This window comes from Leopardus geoffroyi, chromosome C1 (assembly GCF_018350155.1).
Source record: "Leopardus geoffroyi isolate Oge1 chromosome C1, O.geoffroyi_Oge1_pat1.0, whole genome shotgun sequence".
NCBI classification, from domain to species: Eukaryota; Metazoa; Chordata; class Mammalia; order Carnivora; family Felidae; genus Leopardus; species Leopardus geoffroyi.
The window spans coordinates 27957202-27984274 of record NC_059328.1 but is presented as its reverse complement, the minus strand read 5'-3'; the positions used below and the strand labels follow the sequence as shown (position 1 = coordinate 27984274).

The following is a 27073-nucleotide window of genomic DNA, read 5'->3' as shown; positions in this document are numbered from 1 at the left end:
TGGCCAGCCAGACTGCCCATGCGCCCACCGGCCCATCCAGGGCAACTGGGGTAAGAAGGGCCAGGCAGGCCTTTTCCTGCACTGCCCTCCCCCCTCACTCCCTTCCATAGGAAGCCACGGGGCTTCCTTCCTTCCTTTCTTCTTTCCTTCCTTCCTTTGTCTGAATTTAGACTTTGCGGATGGAGCACGGAGCGGTGCCGCCGGAGGTAGGCCGGCCCCTCCCTCGGCACACCACAGTGCCCCGGAAGACGCATTTCTATGTTGGGGAACTCGCACACAAGAGCAGAGCTCCACGCCGAGGAGCCCCCTCCCAGTCAAGCATCCACACGGCAAGAGTGAGAAGGCCCTGGGTCTCTACAGGTACTCAGCTGCCTCCAGCCCCTCGCGCCTACCCTCCACCACGCCCACCCGGCAGCCCAGTGGCCCCCACCCCCCTGGTCACTCCCAAGTCCACACACATTTCCCCCGTCTCACCTGACCCGTAACTTGGCTGTCGAGCTGTCCGGATGCTCGGCCAGAAGGCACGCCCGCCCCCAGTGAGCCATTGCCGCACTCTGGCTCTGCCGGCGGCCGCGCCTGGGCCTTGTCCCCATGTCCGCCTTTCTGTCCCCCCCACCTGATCAGCCTCAGTTCCATGAACAGGTGTCTCCTGCGCACACGCATGGATCAGGCTTTCCACTCACCGACACAGGCAGGGACTCTGTTTTGTTGACTAGCGTGTCCCCCGCACCTAGAACTGGCTTGGCGTGCAGCTCGCGCACCAGAACTGCTGGTTCGTTGATCCAAACTTATCAGATGGCTCCTCCGGTTTTTTTTTGTTTTTTTTTTAATTTTTTTTTTTTCAACGTTTATTTATTTTTGGGACAGAGAGAGACAGAGCATGAACGGGGGAGGGGCAGAGAGAGAGGGAGACACAGAATCGGAAACAGGCTCCAGGCTCTGAGCCATCAGCCCAGAGCCTGACGCGGGGCTCGAACTCACAGACCGCGAGATCGTGACCTGGCTGAAGTCGGACGCTTAACCGACTGCGCCACCCAGGCGCCCCAGCTCCTCCGTTTTTATTGTGAGCCCTGGAAGCCACGGAAGGGGAAGGTACCAGAAAGGTGGCGGGGGCGGGGGAGGGGCAATCAACAGCCTCCTCTGCTCCTGAGAAGTCCAACAAGAACTGAGCAGTTTCTATCAGCTTTAGCTACCTCACGGTCTCCAGCATATCAGGGAAGGCAGACTGGAGCTGCCCAGCTCTCTGAGGTGGGGAAAGGAGGGAATGGAGTCTCGGTGGCTCAGTTGCTCAGGTTCCAAAACCAGCCTTGCCTTGACTTCTTGCCCCTCCTGCAGTCCTAACCCACTGCTAATCCTGTCACCAGCCAGGCAGAATCTGACCACTTCTCCCAGCCCCTCCTGTTGCTTCCTGCTCTCCCCGCTCCCACCCTGCCCCTACAACAGCCCACGGGCCACACGGCAGCCAGAATGAGCCTTTGGGAAGTCCGATTTTGTCCCCCTCCTGCTGACACCTCTGATGGCTTCCATCCCATGCAGGATAACATCCAGATGTCTGTCTGTGTCTTAGCTCCACACCACAGGGCTCTACGCCTGGCCTCCCTCTAACTTGTGGGCCCCCCAACCCTCCTCACTCCCTGTGCCAGCCACACTGGGCTCCTTGCTGATCCCAAAGGACGATTCCACCTCAGGGCCTTTGTATAGGCTATTACTTCTGGAAGCCTCTTGCCCCAGATACTTACATGGCTCCTTCCCTGGCTTCCCTCTGCTCAAAATGTCACCTCCTCAGAGAGGCTGTTCCTGAACATGTGGCCATCTCTAACCCCTCACCCTGCTCTGTGTTTCTCCACCGGGCTTATCACAGCCTCGTATCAGATCCTATATCGGATTATTAGTTGTATCTGTCTTCCCTCCTCAAACGCTGAGCTCCATGAGGGCAGGACTCCTTGCTGTGCATCTGTGTGGGGGCGAGGGAGTTGGGGGGAGCTTATCAGAATGACAGGGGTGCTGCTGGCATTTGGGGGGGGGGTGCGGAGACAGCCCCACCAAGGCAGGCAGATTCCACATCCTGCACGACATGAGTGAAAAGTTGTTTACAATGACCAGAGCCAAGAATCTAACTCCCTCTTATACATAAACACAAAGGACTGGCAGACACATAACATATACTGAATCTTCTGGGAACGCAACCCCTGTGTAAAAGTGGAGGAAATCGGTACTCGGTCTTGTTCAGAACTTTACCAAGAGCCCTTCACCGTTGCCGTGACACCACCGCAATGTCCCAGTGCCTCAGAGCTGTCACCTGCCCGGCAATTGACCCCGTCACAAACACAGATCATTACCTTTCGTTTATATTACGTTGTATTTTTAATTAGATGTGGAGGTGGGTATATTAGCCATAAGTTTCATTTCAGGGGCATAAAAGCAGCAACATAAAATATGGTAAAAAGGTGGCTTTGGGTCTGACTGGGTGGAGAACCGTGACCTAAAACGGCCCCGTGGAAGGCTGATTGGGAGCTTGGGCTCCAAAGTTCACGTCCAGACCCCACCCCTGACAGCCACATGACCACACACACGTGCTTGACCTGAGCCTCACTTTCCTCCTCTGTACAACGGGAGTCATGCTACAAACTACACAGGGTTACCGGGGGATCTGAAGGTGAAATGTGCACATAGCACTTCGCCAAGTACCAGCTACCAGGAGGGCACTCGTACCCATAACTGTTACTGTTCATTGTGCAAACTCCACTGTGCCCTCTGCCCAGCAGCTGTCCCAGGGGCTAAAGGGCGTTCAGAGGGCTGGGCAGGTTTGAGGAAGCCATCGGTTGGTCACCTTCTCTCCTCCGTCTGAGACCTAATCAGCTCCTGAACCCCTCAGTGGGGAGGCCCCAGTGTCAGGAATAGAGCTGCTGAGGCCAATCCCCAGCTCGGCCACTGGGGAAGGGGGCAGGGTCGTGTCTCACGTGGGGCTTTGAAAACGCCAGCCCCCCTGAGATCCCTCCCACAGGTCTGTTTCTCTCAGTCCCCTGACCTCCCATCAACACCTGTCTTGGGGCGCCTGAGTGGCTCCGTCAGTTAAGCATCCGACTCTCGATTTCAGTCGGCTCAGGTTATGATCTCACAGATCCGGGAGCTCGAGCCCCGTGTCAGGCTCTGTGCTAACAGTGAGAGGCCTGCAAGGGATTCTCTCTCTCCCCCTCTCTTTGCCCCTTCTGTGTGCACACACGTGCCCTCTCTTTCTCTCTCAAAATAAACATGAAAAAAAAAAGACCTGTCTTTCCTGTGTTTCATCTTAGGATCACTCTCTGTGCCTCCCAAGGTGACAAATCTCAAGTGTCACAGGCTGACAGGAAAGCGGAGAAGCAGCCCGCAAGCGGGCAGGGGGGCAGGCCTCAGGTCAGAGGCCGGCAGACAGGGCGGAAAGTCAGCAGGTGGACCGACGGGAGGCACGCCAGGCCGTGATACATGCACAGAGACCCGGGCAGCACAACAGGAAAGCAGGCGGCTGGGCAGACCCGCGGCCAGGCTGGCGGGCAGTGCAAGGCAGGCCGAAAAGCAGATAGGCAGGTGGCCAGGAGGGCATGAGGGCTGTGGGGATGGATGGCCTTTGGGCACATCCCCCGGGGCCGCCCGGAGCAGCCCTCAGCCGCTTTTGAACCTTTCCAGGGCCAGGCTGCTGCTTCTCCCACCCAGCCGAGCCTGGCCACACGCAACCCCCGCCTAGGGAAGGCGGAGCTCTGGGCCCAGGAACCAGCTCAACCCCCACTCTGCTCCAGCCTGGCCGCCTGCTTCACCAGGGCCGAGTCATGCCTGACCCACTCCAAACACACAAGTCACACACCAGTCCAGCTACAGACACCTGTGTCTGCAGGGAGCAATCCCCAGAGGTCCGCATAGCACGCTGACGGCTTAACACGAGCGTATCCCGATCCGATGCCGCCCTCATAGGTCCGGCGGGGGGGGGGGGGGGGCACGCACGTGGAGCCCCACGAAGACACAGGTGCAAAGGGAGGCACAATCAGAGGCACAGCATCCTCAAGGGGGTGTCGCGGAAGCACCGCCGCAGCACGCGCCACTGTTCGCTCAGGTGGGAGGCATTCCGCAGCTCACCGCACCCGTGGAAACCCACCGGTACCACAGCCAGTGGCTAGATTCTGGCCTCACCCTCGCCTCTCCGCTCTCCGTTCAGTGTGGCATGGCCGCCCTTGTCCTCGTCCCGGCCGACTCCTCCTCCCACCTCACCCGTCTCTCGCCGACTCCTCCAGGAGAGCCCTCGAGGTTGCAGCATCCGAGCTCAGGCTTCGGCGGCTTACTCTTCCCTCCCGGCCCCAGAGGTGATCCCACCCGTTCCCCGAGTGTCCAATCCATCTTAGGTGTTGAGGGCCCTCAACTGCGCATCCCGCCCAGACCCCTGGCGGCTTCCTCCAACTGCCACCTCCCCTGGGTATGTGGGGGAGATCGCGTATCTAACAATCTAGCCTGAAGCTCTGCCCCCAAACCTGCTCCGCACAGAAGCGCCCTCAGGTGTTCAGGCCCATCATCAAGCCGTCCCCCCACATTTTCCCTCACGTCCACGTCCAAGGCGGGAATTGTTGAAAGCCTTCCGAAGACCGAAGACCGCTTGAAGGTGATGCCCTCACCTCCTCCAGGGGGACTTCCGAGCCAAGCCCCAGGGCTCTGTTTGATCAGATGGCCGCAGTCGCTCACTGCTCTCCCTGTCATGGCCCATGCTACACTGAGCGCCCACGGGGGTCTCTCCAAAGTACATCAGGACCCGTGACGCTCCCCTGAGACTCTCAGGGTTCCCCACCACACTGACGGTAAAGTCCAAGCACCCTCCACTGCACCCCAAGACACTCCTGCCTCAGAGCTGGCCCCCACTCCTACCTGGACACTCCCCACCCGCCCCCCCACCAAGATCCCGAAGTGGCAGGATTCAGGCCTCGCCTCCAGTGCCCTCCAGGTGTTCTCCACCACCCTCTGAGCCTTAACACCCAGGCTACCTTTATCATGTAATGTCTGTAATGTCGTTTCCACGAGGGCAGACATTTGTGTTCTGTTTATGGCCGAACCCCCATTACTAGGAGGTCCTGGGCAGATACCCTCAGTTAGCATCTGCTGATGAGTGGCTGTATGGATTTATCCACAGCCGTACCCACACCCACACAAATGCTCAGAGACAACAGGAAAATGGACGTGCACACATACAGATATGGGCAGAAATGCCTCCGCGCACATACACAAAACACCCAGGAGTCCTTTCCCACCCCCATGGGGGCCAGTCTTCCCTTTCTCCATCTAGATCTGCCCTCTGCTTGAACCCACGCTCAGGACTGGGAGTGGGGGGTCTCCAGCCTGGACAGAGAGGGGGGTCACTGGCCCACAGGCCTCAGGCAGAGCCTTCAGCTATGTCTGCAATTTCCTCTCCCCCTTCCTTCCCTCCTCCTCTCTGAGGCTCCCGCCAAGAAGGCCTCCCCCTCACCCCAAGCCCCAACACAGGAAGGGGGGCCCAGCATGGGGGGCTGAGAGTCTGAGCAGGAAGAAGCCTCAGGCCGCACACACGGATCACACAACACATGGTACCCTCGAGCCCTGCGCCCAGGCGGGCATGGATGCACCCGCATCCCGCATCGGCAGGTTTATCCGGGAGCGAAACGCGTCACTTCGCTGCCTCCTGCTCTTGTGAAGGGCACAGGGGGCCAGAAGTTCCAGGCTGGGCTTTGCAAGGCCGGCCTGCGCCTGGCTCCCAGCCGGACTCCAACATTCATTAACCCTGTGTGACAAGATCTCTGCCAGCTGGACACACTCACCCAGCCTGGGCCCTGGGAGGAGGGCATGAGAGCCCCCTCCGTTGTAAGTTGAAAATCTGGGGGAGGACTGGAGAAAAGGAGCAATCTTCCCTGGGTGAGGGGGCCTCCTGGGAGGAAGAGCAAGGTGTAGAGGAGGGGTTAAGAGCCCGGGGCTCTAGAGGTAGAGAGCAGTGGATTCAAATCCTGACCGTTTGGTAAAATTATTCAACCACTCCGTGACTCAGTTTACTTATCTGCCAAGTGGTGACAATGGTACTCACGTTCTAGGATTGTTAGAATATCGTAAAGGGCACTCATGCACTGCCTGGCACCCAGGCAGAACTTCATCCTACTATTATTGTTATTGGTAGCTTGGGGGCGGGACGCTGCCACCGGCCTCCCCAGCGGTTTCCTGTGGGGGAGCCGGCGGCCCCGCGGGCCTCGCTCCCCCTCCTCCCAGTCGCTCGCTCCTCTCCCCTTCCTCTCCCGGCCCTTTTCCTCCCCGCCTCCCCCCGCCCCGCCCCGCCCCGCCTCTTTCCTCGGAGGAAACTTTCCGCCGGCTGGTCCATCGGCCCGTGTCCGGCCCGCGCTGCCGCGGCCTGGGAGCCGAGAGGGGCAGGCGGGGCGGCCGGGACCGGACGGGGCGGCAGCGGCCGGGTCCAGGGTGTATGCGGCGGCCGGACGCGCCGGGGTCGGCAGCGGGGAAGCGGGGCGCTGACGGTGAGTGAGCCGGGGCCTCCGGGCCGGTGGGTCCCCGCGGGGCGGGCTGGACGGGAGAGGGAGGCGGCTTCCTCTGCCGGGAGCCCGCCCTGGGAGTGGGGAAGGCGCTCGCGTCTCTCTCCTCCATCCCACTGCCGGGACGTCGAAGCCGGGCCTCATTTGGAGACCCGACGAGGGGGCGGAGTCTTCTGCGGCCCACTCCCCTGACCCCTCCAGTTAGAGGGGCGTCTGCGCCCTGGGAAAGGGTCCCCCAGGCCGGGCCCAGGTCTGTAACGAAGTTAGGGAGCTGCTGTCGCCAAGGTGGGCCCTAGGGCTGCTCTTCCAGGGAGGAGCTGCCCGGAGGAAGCGGGGTAAGGGCAGCTCTAGGCTGGGGATTGGGATCTGACCTTGCTGACCTCGCAGGCTGGCCGGGGGGCTGCCCTTCCACCCCCGGAGCGCAGCATGGACGCCCCCCGAAGGGACATGGAGTTGCTCAGCAACAGCCTGGCGGCCTACGCACACATCCGCGGTGAGGGCGGGCCCCGGGGGGCATGGGCCCCTCCCTGCCCCTCTGAGGCCCCACTCCACCCCTTCCCTCCCCACCTCCCTGCCCGCCCCCCCCCTCCCCGCCACCGCCCGAGGGCGGCTACCTACTCTCTCAAATAAGGAGTACTGTCCTTGGCCCCCAAACTTCGAAGCGGGGGGAGCTCCCCTAAATGGAATGGGGAGCCAGGGCTCCTGCATGACTTCTGCCCTCTGACCCCCAGCTAACCCCGAGAGCTTTGGCCTCTACTTCGTGCTGGGAGTCTGCTTTGGCCTGCTGCTAACGCTGTGCCTACTAGTCATCAGCATCTCCTGTGCGCCCCGCCCGCGGCCCCGGGCCCCTGCTCCGCGCCGGGACCCCCGCAGCAGCACCCTGGAGCCCGAGGACGACGATGAGGACGAAGAGGACACGGTGACGAGGCTGGGCCCCGACGACACGCTCCCAGGCCCAGAGCTGTCCGCCGAACCCGACGGGCCCCTGAGCGTCAACGTCTTCACGTCGGCGGAGGAGCTGGAGCGGGCGCAGCGCCTGGAGGAGCGCGAGCGGATCCTGAGGGAGATTTGGCGCACGGGACAGCCGGACCTGCTGGGTACTGGCACGCTGGGGCCCAACTCCACGGCCACAGGCACCCTGGGTCGTATGCACTATTACTGACCCGTCCCGCTCCCGCTGCGAGGCACTCTGAGTACTGGTCAGGGGCGTGAACTCAGAGCTGCCCCAGGACGTTGGAACTGCCCCTGCCTGCGGTGCTATGGAGGCCCCACCCCCCACAGCTTCCTCAGTGCTGTTGCGCATGGATCCCCACCTTCCGGGACGCCCAGTCCTGCCAGAAAGCCCGTGGGGGACGACAGGACACAGGATCCCCAGCCTCTCTCTGGGGACCGGTTAAGAGATGAAGTGACCAATGAAAACTGCATTCTCAGTGAGTCAGTCTCCCTCCGTTACTCCTGCCCCCAAGATCCCCCAGGCTCCTGCCGTGCAGGGGGCCCCAGGGTTGAGACCCTCCTCGACTCTTTCACCAGGCTGACCACCTCCATCTACCCACCCAACACCTCAGCGCACATGCTTGCATTCAGTTCACAGACTCTACAAAAACACACACTCCACCACCTCACAGCCTCACGCACAAAGAACAAGTTATCACTGGCATTCCTTCCTCACAGATGCATTCCTTCCCGCCGAAGGCGTGGGCACGCTTTGCCCCCATCCCTACAAATGTTCTGTGATCATGCATCATGGCAATCACTCACACACAAACACGCACGCACGCACACATCAGGCCCCGGGACCCCGACACCAAGGCACTATTCGCCCCAATGTTAACCGTGTGTGCCTGAGCTGGGCTATGGACTTCGTGTCTGAGCAGAGGTGCGTTCCAGTGAGTCCTTCGGAGCGGACTGTGGGGCCAACTGGGAGGGGTCAGGGCTCGAAAGCAGGCCCGCCCAGCCCCTCCTCTGGCGCACAGCTGGATTCCGGAATCCGGGCCCACGGGCAGAGTCCCACCCCGCCTGGGCCCCTCCGGCCGGCCGGCCGTCTCTCCAGCACCCGGCAGACGTCCGAAGGAGACGCCCCCCACCCACCCCCGCCATCCGGTGGATAAAAATAGCCGCGCGCAGGCCTTGGGAACGGTAATGGGAGCCACATGTTGGCCAGATGTGCCCGGGAGAGACCGCCAGGAATGCGGAGGGCCGGGAGCGCGAGGCCGGTCCCGCCCCCGCCACGCAGGCCCCGCCCCCGCACGGACCAGGCAGGCAAGGGGAGCGCTTACACCGCAGTTTACTTTTCTTGTGTTTCTCAAAGTCGTGTGGGAGGACGTGGGTGGCCGGGGCCTGACTTCCCCCAGGTCCCGCCGTAGTCCCCCTCCCGGGCCCACCCTCAGTGCGTCTGCGTCTGCACGTGGATGGAGCCCCGGGTCCGGGACTCCTGGGTTCCCTGCTTCATCTGCACCTAGTCGGGAGAGGGCGTCAGGAGAGGCGGGCAGGGGAGGGCCAGCCCCCAGCCCCTTGGGATCCGCACCCCACCCACCTCCAGCAACAGGCGCTTCTCCTTCTCGCTCTTCAGCTCCTCCCAGATGTCCGTCAGCTTCCTCCTGCGGACAGAGACCAAGGGTAAGGGGTGGGCTGGGCAGGCTTAGAGCCCCAGCCTCCTTCCCTGCCCTCCCCCTTCCCACTTACTCCAGCTGCACCCACATCCGCTCCAGCGACCTTTTTAAAGACTCCACCTCGTCCTGTAGCCTCATTATATCGCCTCTGTCACTTTTGCTGTCCGTGAGATTTTGTGGAACCGGAGAAAGTAGGCTGGGAGTCTCTTGGGGGTCTGGAGTCGACTTGATAGGATGAGGATTCTTTTGAACAGGGGCTATCTCTTTGGGGGACTCCTGCTTTTTGGGGGGTGCCTCCTCCTTCTGGGTAGCCTCATGCTGCCCAGGTACCTCCTCGGCAGGCACGGACCCTGGCTTGGACTCAGAGTGGAACGGGGAGCTGTCCCTCTGATCCACAGGGTATGTCCTCATGCAGAGGTCAGGCTCCTCTGGCATATGGACCTCTTGGGATTGAACCTCATTGGCCACGAGAGACTTGAACTTCAGCAGGGCTTGCTCCGGAGAGAAGTGATGGAGCTGAGTGTTGTCTCTAGTGGAGGCCTCTGCAGAGAGCACCTGCTCAGGGGTCAAGACCTTTTCTAGGGTGGGGGTCTCATCCCCAGGCAGGGCCATCTTTGGGCCAGGGGCTTCATCCTCAGGTGGGACGTCTGGGGCAGGGGCCTCATCCCCAGAAGTCATGCTGTGTGGGCTGGGAGCCTTGTCCAGAGTCAGGCTCTCCTCTGGGGTGGGGTTCTCTGGGGCTGGGCCCTTGAACTCCAGAATCCGGGCCTCCTCTGAGATGGGGACCTTATCTGGAGTCAGGGTTTCCTCTGGAGTGGGGGCCTTATCCGGAGACAGAGTCTTCTCTGGGCTGGGAGTCTTGTCCAGAGTAGGGGTTTTATTCACAGGAGGGGCCTTTGCCAGGCTGCTCTGCTCTTCCTCCTGTGGTGATGCGGGTCAGGTCTCAGTTGAGGGCTGGGTACCTTGACAGTTTGAGTCAGGTCCCCCTTGGCCTGGGATCCTTCCCTCTTGTACGCCACACCCCTGGGAACCAGACCCTGCCCAGCAGTCTCACTCTCCTGCGTCTCAGGCCCTCTTACCTGACTGGTGGCAGAGCGCTGCCGGGAAGTCTGGGTTTTCGATCCCTTTCTACCAGGGTGGCCTGGACCCCTTCTGAGGAAGCTGCCGCTGGAGCCTAGAAGAGCAGAACCTCAGGGGTACAAGCTCCCCCGACTCTGGGTCTTTCCCCATCTCTGTCCTTCAGCACAACCACCCTGTCCCTGTCCCCCATTCCTCGCCCACCCCCGCTGGAGGGGGCCGCGAGACCTACCGGGGTCTCGGGAGGGGCGCTTCTGACTGTCTCCACTGGGTATCCAAGATGGCCTGGAACATATCACCATCAGACCAGAAGGTGGGAGGCAGGGAGCAGCCTTTCCTTTGTACCCTCCCCACCCCCACCCTGCTCCTTACTTGGGTTTGCTGGGCCCAGTGGGAGCTGTCACCAGCTTCTTGACTGTAGGCAGGGCTGCTTTGGGCATCATCTTTTTTGGTTCCTTAAGAGGAGCTGGGAGGGAAGAAGGGAGTGTGGCACCCATTCACTCCCTTATCCATTCATCTAACGGTTGGTGGCCCTGGCCTGTGCACAGGGGACTAGGGACAGGAGATGAACATTTGACTCTGCCTCCTCAGAACTCTGGGGGAGCCTACCGACCTCGTGCCGCATGGGCACGGGGAACCATGGGAGCAACCTGAAGGGGCACCTGGCAGAAGACAGTTGTCAGGGAAGGCTTTGGAGGGAACATGCTTTCATATCCTGCCCGTTTTTAATCCATTCTTTTCTCTTCTCTTCTTTTCTGTTCTTTTCTTTTTTTTTTTTTTTTTAATTTTTTTTTTTCAACGTTTATTTTTTTTTTGGGGGACAGAGAGAGACAGAGCATGAATGGGGGAGGAGCAGAGAGAGAGGGAGACACAGAATCGGAAACAGGCTCCAGGCTCTGAGCCATCAGCCCAGAGCCCGACGCGGGGCTCGAACTCACAGACCGCGAGATTGTGACCTGGCTGAAGTCGGACGCTTAACCGACTGCGCCACCCAGGCGCCCCTTTTCTTTTCTTTTTTAAAGTAATTCTTGCCCAACGTGGGGCTCAAACTCACAACCCCAAGATCAAGAGTTGCACGCTCTACCGACCGAGCCAGCCAGGCGCCCCTATCCAAACTTCTCTAAGACCTGTCTCCTGCTCAGTGCCCATGGCTGTCTCCCTGGGTCAGACTTCATCTTTTTCCTAGACCACAGCAATAACCTTCCCCGATCCAGTCCTCCCTCTGTAGAACTTCTCGGTCTTCTCTATCTCATTTACTCCCTAAGAGACCTCACCCAGTTTGAAGGATTCAATTAGCAACAACAGGCCAACGACTCCCACATTTTCATCTCTAGCCCCTGAGCTGCAGACACTGTCCAACTGCCCTCTCTGTTTCTAGCTGGGGAGCTAAGTGGCATCATACACTTAGTGTACCCAAAACTGAACTCTGACTTGTCATCCCCCAAACCTGCCTCTCTTCCAGACGCCCCCTCATGCACTTGCCCACTTGCTCAGATGACAAGATGAGTCATCGCTGACCTCTTTCATTCCCTTATGCTGCACATCCAAACCAGCGGTCCGTCTCGACTGCTCTACCTTCAAAACGTCCTGAATTCAATCACTCGTCTCCACCTCTGCCACTAAGCGCTCCGGACCCAGGCATCTTCACCCAGACTATGGCAACAGTCACCACCCTGCGCTCTGGCTTGCACTGCCCCCCTGTCCACAGCATGTTCCCACAGCAATCAGTGAGCTCAGGTCCGGGCATCTGGGCGGCTCAGTTGGTTAAGCATCTGACCGGTTCGGGTCATGATCTCATGTTTCGTGAGTTCGAGTCCCGCATTGGGTGAGCCCTGCTTCTCTCTCTCTCTCTCTCTCTCTCTCTCTGCCCCTTGTAGGATTCTCTCTCTCTCTCCCTCTCTCCCTTTCTGCCCTCACTCACTTGTGCCCTCTCTGTCAAAAAAACCCAAAAAAACAAAAACGAAAACAAATGAGCTCAGATTCTACGGGGGAAGCAGACATAAGCAAAAGTCGAATATGCAATGTGTTGGAGTTATCAGGGATTACTGAGGAAGAATAAGCAGAGGAATGTCAATTTTATGTACTCTTTTAAGTTTATTTATTTATTTTGAGAGAGAGAGTGAGAGCATGAGCATGTGAGGGGCAGAGAGAGAGAGAGAGAGAGAACCCCAAGCAGGCTCTGCACTGTCAGTGCAGAGTCCGATGTGGGGCTTGAACCCATGAACCGTGAGATCATGACCTGAGCCGAAACCAAGGGTCAGGTTCTTAGCTAACTGAGCCACCCAGGCACCCCAGGAATGTCCATTTTAATTTTTTTTTTTTTTTTTTTTGGACAGAAAGAGACAGAGCATGAACGGGGGAGGGGCAGAGAGAGAGGGAGACACAGAATCGGAAACAGGCTCCAGGCTCTGAGCCATCAGCCCAGAGCCTGACGCGGGGCTCGAACTCACAGACCGCGAGATCGTGACCTGGCTGAAGTCGGACGCTTAACCGACTGCGCCACCCAGGCACCCCAGGAATGTCCATTTTAAATGGGGTGGTCGGAGAAGGCCACACTGAGATGACATCGGCATGAACACAGTCACACGCGGGGACATTCATATTCGTGGACACACGACCAGCCACTCTGGCACATGCACACATGCTGGCATTTAGTCACACGCACAGTATCACACGCAGACACACACACAAATCCTGACGGTGTGCATAGTGGGCTAGAGCGTGGATCCTATTGCCAGGCACCAGGCTTTGACGTCCTCCATTACTTGCCAGCTGTGTGAAAACTTGGGTAAGTCACTTAACCTCTCTGTGCCCCGGCATCCTCATCCACCCAGTATACATCTGGTAGGGTTGTTGTGAGGTCTGGGTGACTTCCTTCACATGAGGCGCTTAGAAGAGTATTTGGCATATAGTCAAAGCTCAGTAAATGTCAGCTTTGACTTCAGCTGCTCGTACTTCGGCTGACAGGTGCTCGATAGGGCCCTCCCACTGGAGAACAATTATATCCTCCTTAAGATACAATTTTGAGGCACTGTTGGAACTCGAAGAGGTGGGGGAGGTCCATTAAAAAGGAGGGAACTGAGGGGCGCCTGGGTGGCTCAGTTGGTTGAGTATCTGACTCCGGCTCAGGTCATGATCTCACGGTTCGTGAGTTAGAGCCCCACCTTGGACCCTGTGCTGACAGCTCAGAGCCTGGAGCCTGCTTCGGATTCTGTGTCTCCCTCTCTCTCTCTGCCCCTCCCCCGCACTTGCTCTCTCTCTGTCTCTCACAAATAAATAAACGTTAAAAAAAATTTTTTTTCTAATTAAAAAAAAAAAAAAAGGAGGGAACTGAGGCCAGAAAAGTAGGGAGAGGGCAGCACTACTGTGGCTACTGAGCCTGGGCCTGTGATGAGCAGATGCCCCACGGTGTCTCCCTTGGCTCTCCACACAACCCAAGCTTGGTTGCTACGCAGCAGTGAGCCCTTTCTTCCAGAGGGCTGAAGTGGTCTCTACTGGTGGGTGCCCTGTAGTTACTGGTGGGAGTAGAGGCAAGTCCTCTCTGGAAGAAATCTTCCCCTACTGGGGCATACACAACTCACTCAGGTTGGGATCGAGTCATGAGCTCACACACAAAAATCATAAAACACACGAGAAAGGAGGCCCCTGAGAATGGGACTCAGCAGACACAACACACAGCAGACACAGGAATTGTCAGAGAACATAGTTGTGTGCAACATGAGCACGAAACGAAGGGACCATCAGGAATAAACAGGCAAATGTGGGAGGGCGGGGAAAGAAAACTGAAACTGCTAGAGATGAAAAACAGCGTTCTTGAAATAAATCAAATGCACTACAGGTTAAATAGCAGATTCAACACAGCCAAAACAGCAGAGAGATCCAGTTAAACAGGAAGCACAGTGAGACAAGGAGCAGAAAATCTGAAAGCAGAGGTAAAGGAGTGGATAATGACAGGGGGTCTGACCACGGCTGAATGAAGGGCCAGACAAATCCTCACCTCTAAAGGCAACTAGAAAGCTGGACAAAACCACCATTTCCATGCCCTGGAAATGGACCAAAGGCATGAGATAATCCGAGAAGCATTTATGCTTGATGGCGTCCTTGCCCACGGCTGCACCTGTCCCTGCTCTGCCAGCATGATCCACACCGACCCTCTGTGGCCTAGGGCAGGCTGCAGGAGTTGGCAGCTTTCACGGCCATGAGAGAAGGGAGGTCACATGATTTGGGGTTTAACCTGAGACTTGGCACTGGTTTCGGAGATATGACACCAAACGCACAAGCAACCAAAGAAAAAAAAAATAGGGAAGTGAGACTTCATCAAGATGTAAAACTTTTGCGCATTAAAAGGTACCATTAAGAAAGTACAAAGACAGCCGACAGGATGGGAGAAAATATGTGCAAAGTACGTGTCTGATAAGGGAATTTGCTCAAGATATATATAAACCCTACAGGTCGGGGCACCTGGGTGGCTCCATTGGTTAAGCGTCTGACTCTTGATTTTAGCTCAGAATGTGATCTCATGGTTGTGAGATCAAGCCCTGGGTTGGGCTCCATGCTCAGCATGGAGCCTGCTTGGGATTCTCTCTCTCTCTTTGCCCCTACCCACCTGTCTCTCAAAATAAAAAAATAAACATTAAAAAATAAAAAACTTCTACAAGTCAAATAGCCCAATTTAAAAATGGGCAAAGGATCCAAATAGACATTTCTCCGAAAGATATATAAATTGTCAATAAACATATGAAGAGACAGTCCACATCTAAGCTGGCACAGAGAGGTGCAGCAGAAGAACCACAATGAGAAACCACGTCACACACACTAGGATGATTATCATAAAAAGGAGAGGAACAGGTGCTGGGGAGGATGTGGAAAAAGCAGAACCCTCGCGCACCTGCTGGTAGGAACAGAAAACGGGACTAGCGCTTTGGCAAACAGTCTGACAGTTCCTCCCAACGCTAAATACGGAGCGGTCACAGCACCCAGAAATCATTTGCCTAGGCATACACCCAAGAGAAATGGAAACACGTCAACACAAAAACTTGTACACAAATGTTCATGCCCCCAAAAGTAGAAACAACCTCAATGTCCACCAGCAAACACGTGGATGAATTGTGGTACATCCATACGAGGGAATATTATCGGGCAACTAAAAGGAATGAAGCATAGCAGACACCGGAAAAATGGATGAACCTTGAAAACAAAAGGTACGATAGAAAAGGTGTCTTTTTAAGTACTTGAATATATTAACATGTCTCTGATGAGACTGAACAAGAAAAAAGGAAAAAATTACTAGAAATGAAAAAAGACTTTTAAGTGCAGATACAGATTATAAAAGAACATTATGAATGACTTTATGCAAATAACTAGAAAACTGATAAAATGGATAATCACAAATATAACTCACCAAAACTGATTTAAGAATTTAGCCAGATTTTTGGTCAGCCATCAGTACCCAGGGACCAGGAGATTAGACCGCTAATGGTGCAAGGCTCCTAAAATGCAAGGTTTCCTCCCAAGTTCCAAGGTCAAGCCATTTGAATAACAGTTGCAAAGGGACCTTTGCAGATGTAATCAAGTTAAGATGAGGTCATACTCTCCGGGCGCCTGGGTGGGCTCAGTTGGTTAAGCGGCTGACTTTGGCTCAGGTCATGATCTTGCAGTTCCTGGGTTTGAGCCCTGAGTCAGGCTCCACGCCGCCGACAGCTCAGAGCCTGGAACCTGCTTCTGATTCTGTGTCTCCCTCTCTCTGGCCCTCCCCCGCTCACGCTGTGTCTCACTCTCTCTCTCTCAAAAATAAAATAAAAAACATTAAAAATAAATAAATAAATAAATAAATAAATAAATAAATAAATGAAGGAGAAAACCCAGAGAATCATTTCAAAAGACTCATATAAACAATTTGAGAAAATTCAACACATACTTGTTTTTTTTAATTAAAAAGATTTTGTATGTTTATTTTTGAGAGAGAGTGTGAGTGGGGGAGGAGCAGAGAGAGAGGGAGACACAGACTCCGAAGCAGGCTCCAGGCTCCGAGCTGTCAGCACAGGGCCCAACGCGGGGCTCGAACTCACAAACTGCGAGATCGTGACCTGAGTCAAAGTTGGATGCTGAACCGACTGAGCTGCCCAGATGCCCCTCGACACATACTCTTGATAAATATTCTAAATGAACTAGAAATAGAATCGTTGTTAAAGGAGAAGTTTGGAAACATTCCACTTGAAATCAGAACATAGTAATGATGCTCAATGTGACTACTTCTATTCAATAATGTATCGAGCCCCTAGCCACTATAGGAAAATAGGAAAATAAAATGAAGACATAAGGGGTAGAAAAGATAGAGCAAAATTGTCATTAGTCACAGATGACATAACTGTCTTCAAAGAAAACTTATTAGGAATCCTCAGATAAACTATTAAAAATAATAAGAGTTTAGCACCGTGGCTGGCTATAAAATCAATATACAAAAATCAATGCATTTCTATATTCCAAAATAAACAGAAGAATATCAGAAAAATTTTTTAGAAGGCACAAGAAAAAAAAAATAAAATAAAAGGCAGAAGAAAATATCTGTGGTATTTAGAAATAAATTTTATAGGGGCGCCTGGGTGGCGCAGTCGGTTAAGCGTCCGACTTCAGCCAGGTCACAATCTCGCCGTCCGTGAGTTCGAGCCCCACGTCGGGCTCTGGGCTGATGGCTCAGAGCCTGGAGCCTGTTTCCGATTCTGTGTCTCCCTCTCTCTCTGCCCCTCCCCCGTTCATGCTCTGTCTCTCTCTGTCCCAAAAATAAAATAAACGTTGAAAAAAAAAATTAAAAAAAAAAAAGAAAGAAATTTTATAAAAGCTGGGTAAAAATCACACGCGGAAAATAATAAACGATGCTGAAATAGCTCCTTGTCCATATGGAAGAAGTTCTAATTGGGTCACTCATTAAAAATCAATGCCACAGAGAATGCAAACTGGTGCAGCCACTCTGGAAAACAGTACGGAGTTTCCTCAAAAAAATTAAAAATAGAACTACCCTACAACCCAGCAATTGTGCTACTAGGTATTTATCCAAGGGATACAGGTATGCTGTTTCGAAGGGGCACATGCACACCAATGTTTATAGCAGCACTATCAACAATAGCCAAAGTATGGAAACAGCCCAAATGTCCATCGATGGATGATGAATGGATAAAGAAGATGTGGTATATATACACAATGGAGTATTACTCGGCAATCAAAAAGAATGAAATCTTGCCATTCGCAACTACGTGGATGGAACTGGAGGGTATTATGTTAAGCAAATGAGTCAGAGGAAGACAAATAGACAAATATCATATGACTTCACTCATATGAGGACTTTAAGATACAAAACAGATGAACATAAGGGAAGGGAAGCAAAAATAATATAAAAACAGGGATGGGGACAAAGCATAAGAGACTCATAAATATGGAGAACAAACAGAGGGTTACTGGAGGGGTTGTGGGAGGGGGGGATGGTCTAAGTGGGTAAGAGGCATTAAGGAATCTACTCCTGAAATCATTGTTGCACCATATGGTAACTAACTTGGATGTAAATTAAAAAAATAAATTAAAAGAAAATTTCTTACAAATAAAAATATGCAAAAAAAAAAAAAAAAAATCAAAGCTACAGAGATGAAGGCACTTTAAAAAGCAACACTTCAAATGTTTTAAAGAAATATAAATGAGGGGTGCCTGGGTGGCTCAGTTGGTTAAGCCTTGGACTTCAACTCAGGTCGCGATCTGGCGGTTCGTAAGGTCGAGACCCACATCAGGCTTTTCACTAACAGTGTAGAGCCTGCTGGGGATTGTTTCTCTCCCTTGCTCTCTGCCCCCCCCCACACACATGTTTTCTCTCTCTCTCTAAATAAAATAAGCTTAAAAAGAAGAAATAAGCTTAAAAAGAAGAAGGGGTGCCTGGCTGACTCGGTTGGGTGTCCTATGTCAGCCCACGTCATGATCTCCCAGTCCGGTCCGTGGGTTCCAGCCCTGTGTCAGGCTCTGTGCTGAAGGCTCAGAGCCTGGAGCCTGCTTCAGATTCTGTGTCTCCCTCTCTCTCTGCCCCTCCCCTACTCACGCTCTTTCTCTCAAAAATAAACAAACATTAAAAAAACATATATATATATATATATATATATATATATATATATATATATATATATGACTGTTTTTCTGAATTTGGAGCAGGAAGGATTTCTTAGACAAGGAAAAACCTGCTAACCATTAAAGATTGATATGTTTGCATTAAAATTAAGAATTCCTGCTCATCAAAGAACACCATTATACAAAAAGAGACAACAAACCACAATGAGAAAAAATATTTGTAAGGCATATAACCCACAAAAGATTGGTATTCAGTTTATATAAAGAACTCCAACTAATTATAACTAACCAGGGAGGAGCATCTGGATGGCTCAGTCGGTTGAGCGACTTCGGCTCAGGTCATGATCTCACAGCTTGTGAGTTGGAGCCTCGCGTCGGGCTCTGTGCTGACAGCTCGGAGCCTGGAGCCTGCTTCGGACTCTGTGTCTCCCTCACTCTCCGCCCTTACCCCTCTCATGCTCTGTCTCTCTCTCTCTCCAAGATAAATAAACGTTAAAAAAAATTTTTTTTTTAATTATAACTAACCAGGGAAATAAATGCAAATTAAGTCCAAAAGGAGATGCTCTTTTGTAGCTACTAGATTCACACACACACACACACACACACACGTAAAAGCTGATAATACCTCTGTTAAAGAGGATTTGGATTAACAGGATCTCATACAGCTCATACACCGATGGTGGAATATTAAAGTGTACAACACTTTGAAAACCAAAGCGACTTTATGTCATAAAAACTGAACATTCACGAACCCTATAATCTAGAAGTGCCACTCCTAGGATTATATCCTAGAGAAATTATTGTACGTGCACACCAGGACAGAGGCTCAGGAATGTTAGAACTATTTGTTGTAACAAAAACTAGAAATAATGAAAATGTCTAACATCAGGCGATCAGATACATACAGAAGCTGTGGTAAATTCCCTGCAAGGAATATTATACAGCAGAGGAAAATTAGTGAATTTACATCTACATACAACATGGATTAATCTTAGAAATATGATGGTGATTGGAAACAGCAACTCCCAGAAGACTATAAACAAGATATCATTTTTATCAAGCTCAAAAGAAGCAAAAATTAATCAAGCAATACATTATGTAGGCGCATACATAGGTAAGGAAACTTAAAAACTCAAGGGAATTATAAACACAAAATTCGGGATAGTGGTTACCTTTTTGGGGTAGGTAGCAGAATGGGAAAGAAAAGGAACACACAAACTACTAGCAATATTCTAGTTCTTGGGTTTGGTGACAGATCGCGAATGTTCACGGGAGTCCATTGTTGAGGTTTCAAGCACATATGTACGTTTTGCGTGAAATATTACATTAAAAGATAAATAAAATACCCCAACAGAACTATTCACTGACACGTTTATATGACGTGTGAACACACACACGGTCTCATAGACGCAGACGCATTGATCCATACCTTTCCTTAAAAAAGGAAATGAATCTATGGGGCGCCTGGGCGGCTCAGTCAGTTAAGCGGCCGACTTCGGCTCAGGTCATGATCTCGCGGTCCGTGAGTTCGAGCCCCACATCAGGCTCTGTGCTGACACCTCAGAGCCTGGAGCCTGTTTCAGATTGTGTGTCTCCCTCTCTCTGACCCTCCCCCGTTCATGCTCTGTCTCTCTCTGTCTCAAAAATAAATAAACATTAAAAAAAAAATTTAAAAACAAAAGGAAATGAATCTAAACATGCTGATAGCCACATTCTCAAGACACACAAAAAATTATGAACACAGTAATACACTGATTCCTACACACTGATCTGCACACATTCCTACCAGGTCCTTAACCCACATAGAGGTAGCTCCTAAGGGGCTATAACAGTGAACCACTGGAGAGCTATGGGTGTTTACGGATGGGCAACTAAACTGGTGAGCCCCCCCCCACCCCCGCCGACAACAAAATCCACCCCCCACACAAAACTCCCAGATTTCCTGGGCACCCACCTGACTCCCGAGATGCCACTTTCCGTGGGATCAGCTTCTTGATCTGTGAAGAAGAAAATTATCAGAATCTGAAGAAGGGTCCCCTCATTTAGGGGTGAACTAAATGCCCATTAAACACCACGACCCCCAACTTTGTCCAGAGCAGCACGCCCCACCCCCCTACCTGAGTGTCTGGCTCCATACTCACTGGGGGTGGGGGGAGCACAAAGTTGTCTGGAAAGACTCCTCTTCTGCCTTGAGACTCTCCTTCCCACCAGCCCTTATCCTCTGTGGTCTGGGAGAGCGAGAGGCCATGGGGAAGTGAGCCAGATATCCAAGCTCCTTCCTTCCAGGGGGCCTCCGCTTCTCCACGCACCCTTCCGGGCCGCCTCCCCTGCCCTGCGCCTTTCATACCTTCCTCAGTACTTTCACCTCGTCTCCTCTCCGCAGCGCCAACTCATCTGGGGCCTCAGGCTGGTAGTCGAACAGCACCCTATAGATCTCAGGGCGGGAGACTGAGGGGAGGTCAGGCCACTGAAGCCAACTCCTCTCCCCGGATCAGTCAGCCGCTCCCTCCCCCATCAGCCTAGTTGGGGGTTCCCCTCTCCCAAGTCAGGGTGGCTCTCAGGAGGGGGTTTCCAGGAAACCTTTGGCTGGGTGCTCACCTGTCTGCAGGTAGTCTGGAGGGCTGTCATAGGTCAGGCTGCTCAGCTAATGGGGGAGGGGGAGGGTGGAAGAAGCTGAGCCTCCACCTCCCCAAGAGGCACTCACCACTCCTGTGCCCACCGCACCCAGTTTACCTTGGGAGGCCGCTGGGGACTGGGGCTGACTGAAGGCATGTCTGGGTTCCCGAGGCCTGGTGGGGACAGTGAAGTTAGGGGGCTTGCTAATTCAGTTTAGATCGTGGGAGAGGTCAAAGGGGTCACAGGGTCAGGATGTGTGGATCACAGGCCAGGGCCACCGGGAGGGTCACTGGAGATTCCAGAGTCTGGTCACAAGGGTTCTCGGGGTCACAGGGTGCAGGTCTCACTTGGGGGCCCACTGTCCAGCAACTCCACAAAGTTGGATGGGAAGGCTCCCAGCTGCCCGTTCTTCTTCCCCAGCCACCAGCCGTCCTCAATCTGGGGAGGAGGAGGACGCAGGGCCATCTGGTTCTGCCCCGGGGTCTTTCGAGAATTCTTCCACCATTTTTTCTGCCCCGATTCTGCCCAATGCCCACCTCCTCCTTTGCTCCCTCACTTTCCCGTTTCGGCGCCCCTCACCATCCCCATCGCCCACACCCTCACTTCACACATCTCCCTGGGGACGCAAGCGCTCCAGCACCTCAAGCACCTCCAGCCCTCCAGCACCTCGGTCCAAAGCCTCTCATCATCACCTCGTCCCCTCACCTCCTTTATCACTTCCACAATCTCCCCAGCTTGCAACTTCAGCTCGTCCGCCTGCTCCGGGCTGTAGTTGAAGTTCACCTTGCACCATCTTTGGGGGCCCCGAGATTTGGCGGGGCGACCTCAGATCGGACCAGAGAGAGGGGCCGCTGATCTGTGAGCCCCAGTCCACTGTGCTGAGAGAGGGGCGGGCCGGGAGCGCCCTAGCAGAAGCTCCAGGCCCCGCCCTGAGGCGGAGCATTGTACCCAAGAACCAATCACAGACCACAGAGTGCCGATTGACCCCGCCCAGAGCCGCGCCCGTCACGTCCCGCTAGGGGTGGCCGGAGCCGCGCAGGCTCCGCGCGCCCGCCCACCCGGCCTGGCGCTCACCTCGGCGGCGCGCACAGCGCGGGCTCGGCGCCTCCCCGGCGCCGCGCAGAGCCTCGGGGATCTCCTGGAGATGAGGGCATGGGGACGTGGGGGCTCTCAGTTCCTGAGGGCGCGCACTGAGACCCTCCTCCACCCGACCTGCGGCCCGGCCTCACCTGCACCGACCTCTCGGGGAAGAGGCCACAACGACCCCGTAGCTCTCCGCGCAGCCAGCCCCGTGCGGACCCCTCGCACACCTGCCGGACCACGTCCCCGGGGGCCAGATTCAGTTCGTCCTCCTTCTGCGCGCGGTATCCGGCCAGGACCAGCACCTCTGCGGGCGGAGGACCGGGCGGGGGCGCGTCTCAGAAGGGACCGGTCCGGGCACACTGGCTTAGGCGAGAATCCCGGGCTCCGCGTGGAGGACAACGGGAGAGCGGGGCGGTGGTGTGAGCCATTTCCGCCACCCCAAACCCTCTGCACATACCCATAGCTTCAGGGTCGCGCTCCAGAGCCGGGCGCTGGAAGGACAGTACTGTCCCGCAGGCAGCCGAGTACTGGGCCCAGGTAGGATGGGTGGGACGAGCTGCGAGGTTGTGAAGCGAAGGAGGCGGAGACGCTAGCCGATAGGTCGGGCCCCGGATTCTGGGAGTGGGTGTGGGAGAGGGGGCGGCCCGGTTCAGCAGGTTCGGCCCCCAACCCAGGGATGAGGAGGACTACAGGGTCCCTGGCCAGTGCTGGGGCCACAGCTCCCCCACGTGTTTATCCCAACCTAGTCACTTAAATTACAGTCTAGCCGCCTCTCCTCCCCCTGGCAGCCGTAGGCCCTGAGGCTCCCACCCACCGTTCGCAAAGAGCCTTCCCTGGCCTATCTTCTCCCCGCTGGCAAGCTTTGAGCAGCCGGGGAAGAGGCGGGAGAGGCGCATACCAGGGTGGGGCCCCCAGCAGGCTGCAACTGCTCTGAGGCAGGCCCTGGGTGGAGGAGGTGGCTGTCTAGCGCACACAAAGCTATTTCTAGTGTACTCCAAATCTCTGCTGTCCCTGGAAGGCACGTTACCCCCACAGCCCCACCCCAGGTCAAAGGAGGAGGGCAGAGATCCCAGCTTCCCGCCACCTGGCTTCTTTGGTTTCATAAAACACCTCCCAGATTCTCCTTGGGAAAAGGGCGAGAAAAAAGGAACTTGAAGAGCTTCCGTGGCTCCTGCTCAGAGCCAAGCTCAGAGCTAGTAAGGGCTGAAGTTTAGGGTCCATCTGGTGCCAATCCCATCCAGGCTGGGCTTTCAAGTAATCTTTCTGCTCAGTGGTGAACACGGAAGGCTGAACCTGTTGTCCACGACCCGTGACCTTTACCCCACCACTTTGGAAGCCAAAGTCCTTGCCCGTAACACAGGGAAAAAACCTAGTTCTCTTGGGGTGTCCAAGTTACAGGATGATGCAAAACCACTGGGGTGACGAGTTACTAGCCAGCAAAGGGTGGCAGTCTCCTCCCAGAACAACTGGGCACGGAGCTGATGAAGAGACTGAGCAACAGTCTGGGCCCAGCCCTCACAGACATTTGTCTTTTCAGCTGCCCTGAAGCTGCTGTGGCAGGTACCCTCCCCCCCCTCCCCCCCCCCACACTAAGGGTGACAATGACCAGAGTCCATTTACATCTGCCTTCTTCATTTATTTATTTATTTGCAGGAGGAGTTGAAACAAATTTGAAGGGTGTTTTCATTTTTTCCCCCTAAACATGAATCATTCAAGTAAAACCAACTTAACTATAGAAATGTAGCAAAGTAAGGGGAAAGAAGCACAACAACCCAAGAGGCAAAGGTTGGGGGTGGGGGGAAGAGGTGGGTGCAGTCCGCATATAACATATGCATAAATGCCATATGATTCACCTGCTCAGGACCGCCTCCCCAGAAGGCAAGCACAAGGACCCATTTTAAGAGGATGTTTTCCCCCCAAACATCCAAGAATGTTTCAACTTAAAGCTTAAGGTTTAAAAAAAAAAAAAAAAAAAGGAAAAGAAAAAACAAACCCCCACAAACCACCCAGCCATAACCACCTTCCTTAATCGATCATAGGAGTTTCTTTTCATTTTATAAAAAGATTAATAAAAAATATTGAAAAAATTATTTTCTCATCTTATATTTGTAAAGATAATAGAATTCAGAAGTTTCTTAGAAAACAGACCAGAAACTGCCGTCCAGTTTCCACCCCTGTTGCTGAGAGGATCAGCAGGACTACAAAGTTTGGGATACTGGAGCTGCTGGTGGAGAATGGGATGCCCAGCCCAGAAGAAATCAGAAAATATTGGGGTGTGGGGGGGACGTGGGGTATGGTTAGCAGCACACCATCGGATACATGGCTGTGCAGAAAAGGGGAACACAAGGTGGTCAGAAAGGCCTTGAACTCCTCCTCGACATACAAAACCAATTTTTACAAAGATCCAAGCAGTTTGGTCCCAAACTGAGGTGAACACTTCAAAGTTTATTCACATGCTTTGTTTTCTCTTTGAAGAATCAAAGTTGCCCAAATTAAATCTTTCTGCTATGGTTACTACATATGCCTAAAAAAAAAAAAAAAAAAAAAAAAAAAAAGGAAGAAGAAGGGCTTTTAAAATCAGGATAAGGGAGAAGAGATTGAAAATCAAATTAGTCCTCTTAGCTCCAAATGAAATTAAGAACAAAACTGTTGGTTTCTAATAGGGAACAAACCAAAATCCAGGTATCGCTCTCCCCTCCCTACCCCAGCCCCCACCCCGCACACCAACAACAAATGAGAAACACAGCTAAAGCCCAATGTGTTGTGTTCTGCTCCAGAGCTGGGCCCAACCCCCAGGCCCCTCAGCCGGCCGCCTGTCCAGTGGGACTTGGCGCCAGGGATGCTTTCGGCGGTGATAGGATTCTGCGTGGCTGGGGGGTGAGGGGGGTGGGATTTTCGCAATCTTGAGGCTTCTCTGTTTCGCTCCTCACCAGCCATCTTCCCAGCGCCCTCTCTCCCCTGGGCAGGGGCTCCCATCAGAGTGGCCCCTACTCAGTTGTGGGCTGTAAATTGTCCTTCTCTTCTCGGTTCTCTGTCCCACTCTCGTCGTCTTCAATCTCCCCTTCCTCCCCACTGAACTTGTCATGGGCCCATTTGGGGCTGGTGCTGGATTTCCGGAACATGAACCGGCCTCGACCCCGGGGGAAGGCTCCTCGGCCCCGACCCCGGCTCACCCACTTGTCACTGCCTTCGCCTTCACGGTCATCATGCTGAGAGGAAGGAAAACTGCCATCAGTACTGGAGCGAACAATCATGGCCAGAGCCCTCTTCTCATCCAAATGTGACTCTCAAACCAACCTTTTGCCCCACCCCACCATTTGTTCCTTTTGTGTCCTCATCCCTGTGCCCTAGTCCAAAAATGCTACTGATTCAGATCCAAGATGATCTTCCTGTTGTGTGCCTTAGGAATTCTAAGGCAGTGGCTTGGGGGCATTATAATAATGATGATAAAACCCTCACTGAGCACTGAAAGACCTTCACACCCATGACCTCATTTAATCCTCACTTCTACCCTCCTATCATTATCACCCTCCACCATGCAAAAGAGGAAGGAAAAAGGCTTAGCAACTTTAGGTGACTCGATGTTACTTAATACACCATCTCTCAAAGGACAGGTCTGAGAAAGCCAATCACACCAAAACATGAAGCTATGTCTGATGTGGGACATCAGGCAGCTACCAGAGGAAGTGACAATACCTCGCTGGGATGTCAGCTTTTCCCGCCCGCCCCACCCCCCCCCACCCCAACAAGCCTGGAACAGGAAGTGAGAACAAAGGCAAATGACTTGGTCACAGTGTCAGACCTGTAAGTGGCAAAGGCAGGACCAGAACCCAGCCTCCCATCTTCTATCCCCCCTTTAATTTCATGCAAAGAGGCAGTGTGGCTGAGCAGAAAAAATCTCAATCCTGTTCTGCATCTCAATCCTGTTCTGATGATCTCATGAGAGAAGGAGGCTCCAAAAACTCTAAACCATCACAAGCAGGACCTCAGGCTCCAGGGGTCAACTCAGCTAAGGGCCAGCTGCTTCTTACCAGGGCTGCCTGTTCAACAGCCTAAATGCATGAAGCCAGCAATGCTCCTTCAGAAGGCAGATGGGAGACAGGGAGAAAGGCTCTAGATGGACTTTAATCCTTCTCCCATAGCAGTGCCACTCCAGCACTGATCCTAGGCCACACCAACTCCTCCCTGGAGGGTCCAAGGGTCCTCTAGGAGTCTCAACTCAGCTTCTAGCAGCCCCAGAAAAGTGAAGTTGGCTGTACACAACCATCTACAAAACCTGTTTCCTAACTGTGCAACTGACAATACACACCAACATCAGCCCTTCTTGTGGGTGATGAAGCCTTGGCTGCAAGTTTACTTTGGTTACAACACTCAGAGTCACGTGCTGGGACCTAGGCCTGCTAGTGATATATAGCAAGGCGGAGAGAACTTACTCACTGGCAAGGTAATCCAGCCTAGAAGAGCCCCAATATGAGGGAGACAGGGAGAGGCTGGGAAATGCCTGCTACTTCGGAGTGACCAGAAGCTGAGATGAGAGGAGCCCAGTGTCATTTCATTCTGGAGACAGATCCCCTCCCTCACAGAAACCCTGTGCTGTCTTTTCTATCTATCTTGCACGAGGGAGTGAGAGTGGAACTGCAGACTTGGGAGAGGGTTATGACTCCATCCCTGAATAAAGGCTGGAGGGAGGCTGAGGTTGGGTTAGCAATTAAAAAGCTCACAGACCTATGAGGCACCTGGGTGGCTCAGCTGGTTAAGTGTCTGACTCTGAACTTTGGCTCAGGTCATGATCTCACAGTTCGTGAGTTTGAGCTCCGTGTCGGGCTCTGTGCTGGCAGTGCGGAGCCTGCTTGTGATTCTTTCTCTCTCTGCCCCTTCCCTGTACACTCTCTCTCAAAATAAATAAACTTAAAAAAAAAAAAAAAAAAAAAGCTCACAGACTAAAAAGGCCAGAGCAAGCCTTCTTGTTTATCCTAGAATCCATAAACCTCTTAGACGATAAAACACTTCTGAGGCCAGGACCAGCTCTCAAGAGAACACTCATCTTTGCCGGCACTGTGCTGT

At 53.7% G+C, this 27073-nt stretch overlaps 3 protein-coding genes across 13 annotated transcripts in view; 1 reads left to right on the top strand and 2 right to left on the bottom strand.

Moving 5' to 3' along the window:
* The first annotated feature begins 5547 nt into the window (after positions 1-5547).
* EVA1B (eva-1 homolog B) lies at positions 5548-7955 on the top strand. Of its 2 annotated transcripts, XM_045476746.1 has the most exons (3): positions 5559-6506; positions 6909-7014; positions 7253-7955. In XM_045476746.1, exons 2-3 carry the CDS (start codon positions 6948-6950, stop codon positions 7681-7683), a joined length of 498 nt encoding a protein of 165 aa, XP_045332702.1. In that variant the 5' UTR covers positions 5559-6506; positions 6909-6947; the 3' UTR covers positions 7684-7955. The 2 variants fall into 2 exon arrangements, with proteins under 2 accessions (XP_045332704.1, XP_045332702.1); XM_045476748.1 differs by lacking the exon at positions 6909-7014 and having other exon boundaries at positions 5548-6506.
* An 833-nt stretch (positions 7956-8788) lies between these two features.
* Positions 8789-22567, bottom strand: SH3D21 (SH3 domain containing 21). 8 transcript variants are annotated; one of them, XM_045476734.1, is made up of 16 exons: positions 22467-22567; positions 22156-22313; positions 22001-22064; positions 21632-21750; positions 21274-21364; positions 21044-21099; positions 20909-20954; positions 20658-20758; positions 20428-20538; positions 20265-20307; positions 10580-10673; positions 10440-10492; positions 10210-10304; positions 9204-10051; positions 9055-9118; positions 8789-8976 (listed from the first exon to the last, which is right to left on the bottom strand). In XM_045476734.1, exons 1-16 carry the CDS (start codon positions 22468-22470, stop codon positions 8905-8907), a joined length of 2019 nt encoding a protein of 672 aa, XP_045332690.1. In that variant the 5' UTR covers positions 22471-22567; the 3' UTR covers positions 8789-8904. The 8 variants fall into 8 exon arrangements, with proteins under 8 accessions (XP_045332690.1, XP_045332692.1, XP_045332693.1 ...); XM_045476736.1 differs by having other exon boundaries at positions 8789-8970; XM_045476737.1 differs by having other exon boundaries at positions 20452-20538.
* Positions 22568-23624: 1057 nt separating this feature from the next.
* THRAP3 (thyroid hormone receptor associated protein 3) overlaps positions 23625-27073 on the bottom strand; it is a 78316-nt gene continuing 74867 nt past the window's right edge. For all 3 annotated transcript variants that reach the window (XM_045476731.1, XM_045476732.1, XM_045476730.1), the window contains one exon: positions 23625-25218. In XM_045476731.1, coding sequence (XP_045332687.1) covers positions 24997-25218 — 222 coding nt within the window. In that variant the 3' untranslated portion in view covers positions 23625-24996. The remainder of the gene's footprint in view (positions 25219-27073) is intronic.

Excerpts from the sequence above, each read along its gene's own strand:
- EVA1B (XM_045476746.1), top strand. The coding sequence starts at position 6,948 with ATGGACGCCCCCCGAAGGGACATGGAGTTGCTCAGCAACAGCCTGGCG. Across the intron at positions 7,015-7,252 it reads GGCCTACGCACACATCCGCG|CTAACCCCGAGAGCTTTGGC; the intron begins GTGAGGGCGGGC and ends TCTGACCCCCAG.
- SH3D21 (XM_045476735.1), bottom strand. Across the intron at positions 21,100-21,631 it reads TTGTGGAAGTGATAAAGGAG|GCCTCGGGAACCCAGACATG; the intron begins GTGAGGGGACGA and ends TGTCCCCACCAG. Across the intron at positions 8,977-9,054 it reads AGAAGCGCCTGTTGCTGGAG|GTGCAGATGAAGCAGGGAAC; the intron begins GTGGGTGGGGTG and ends TCTCCCGACTAG.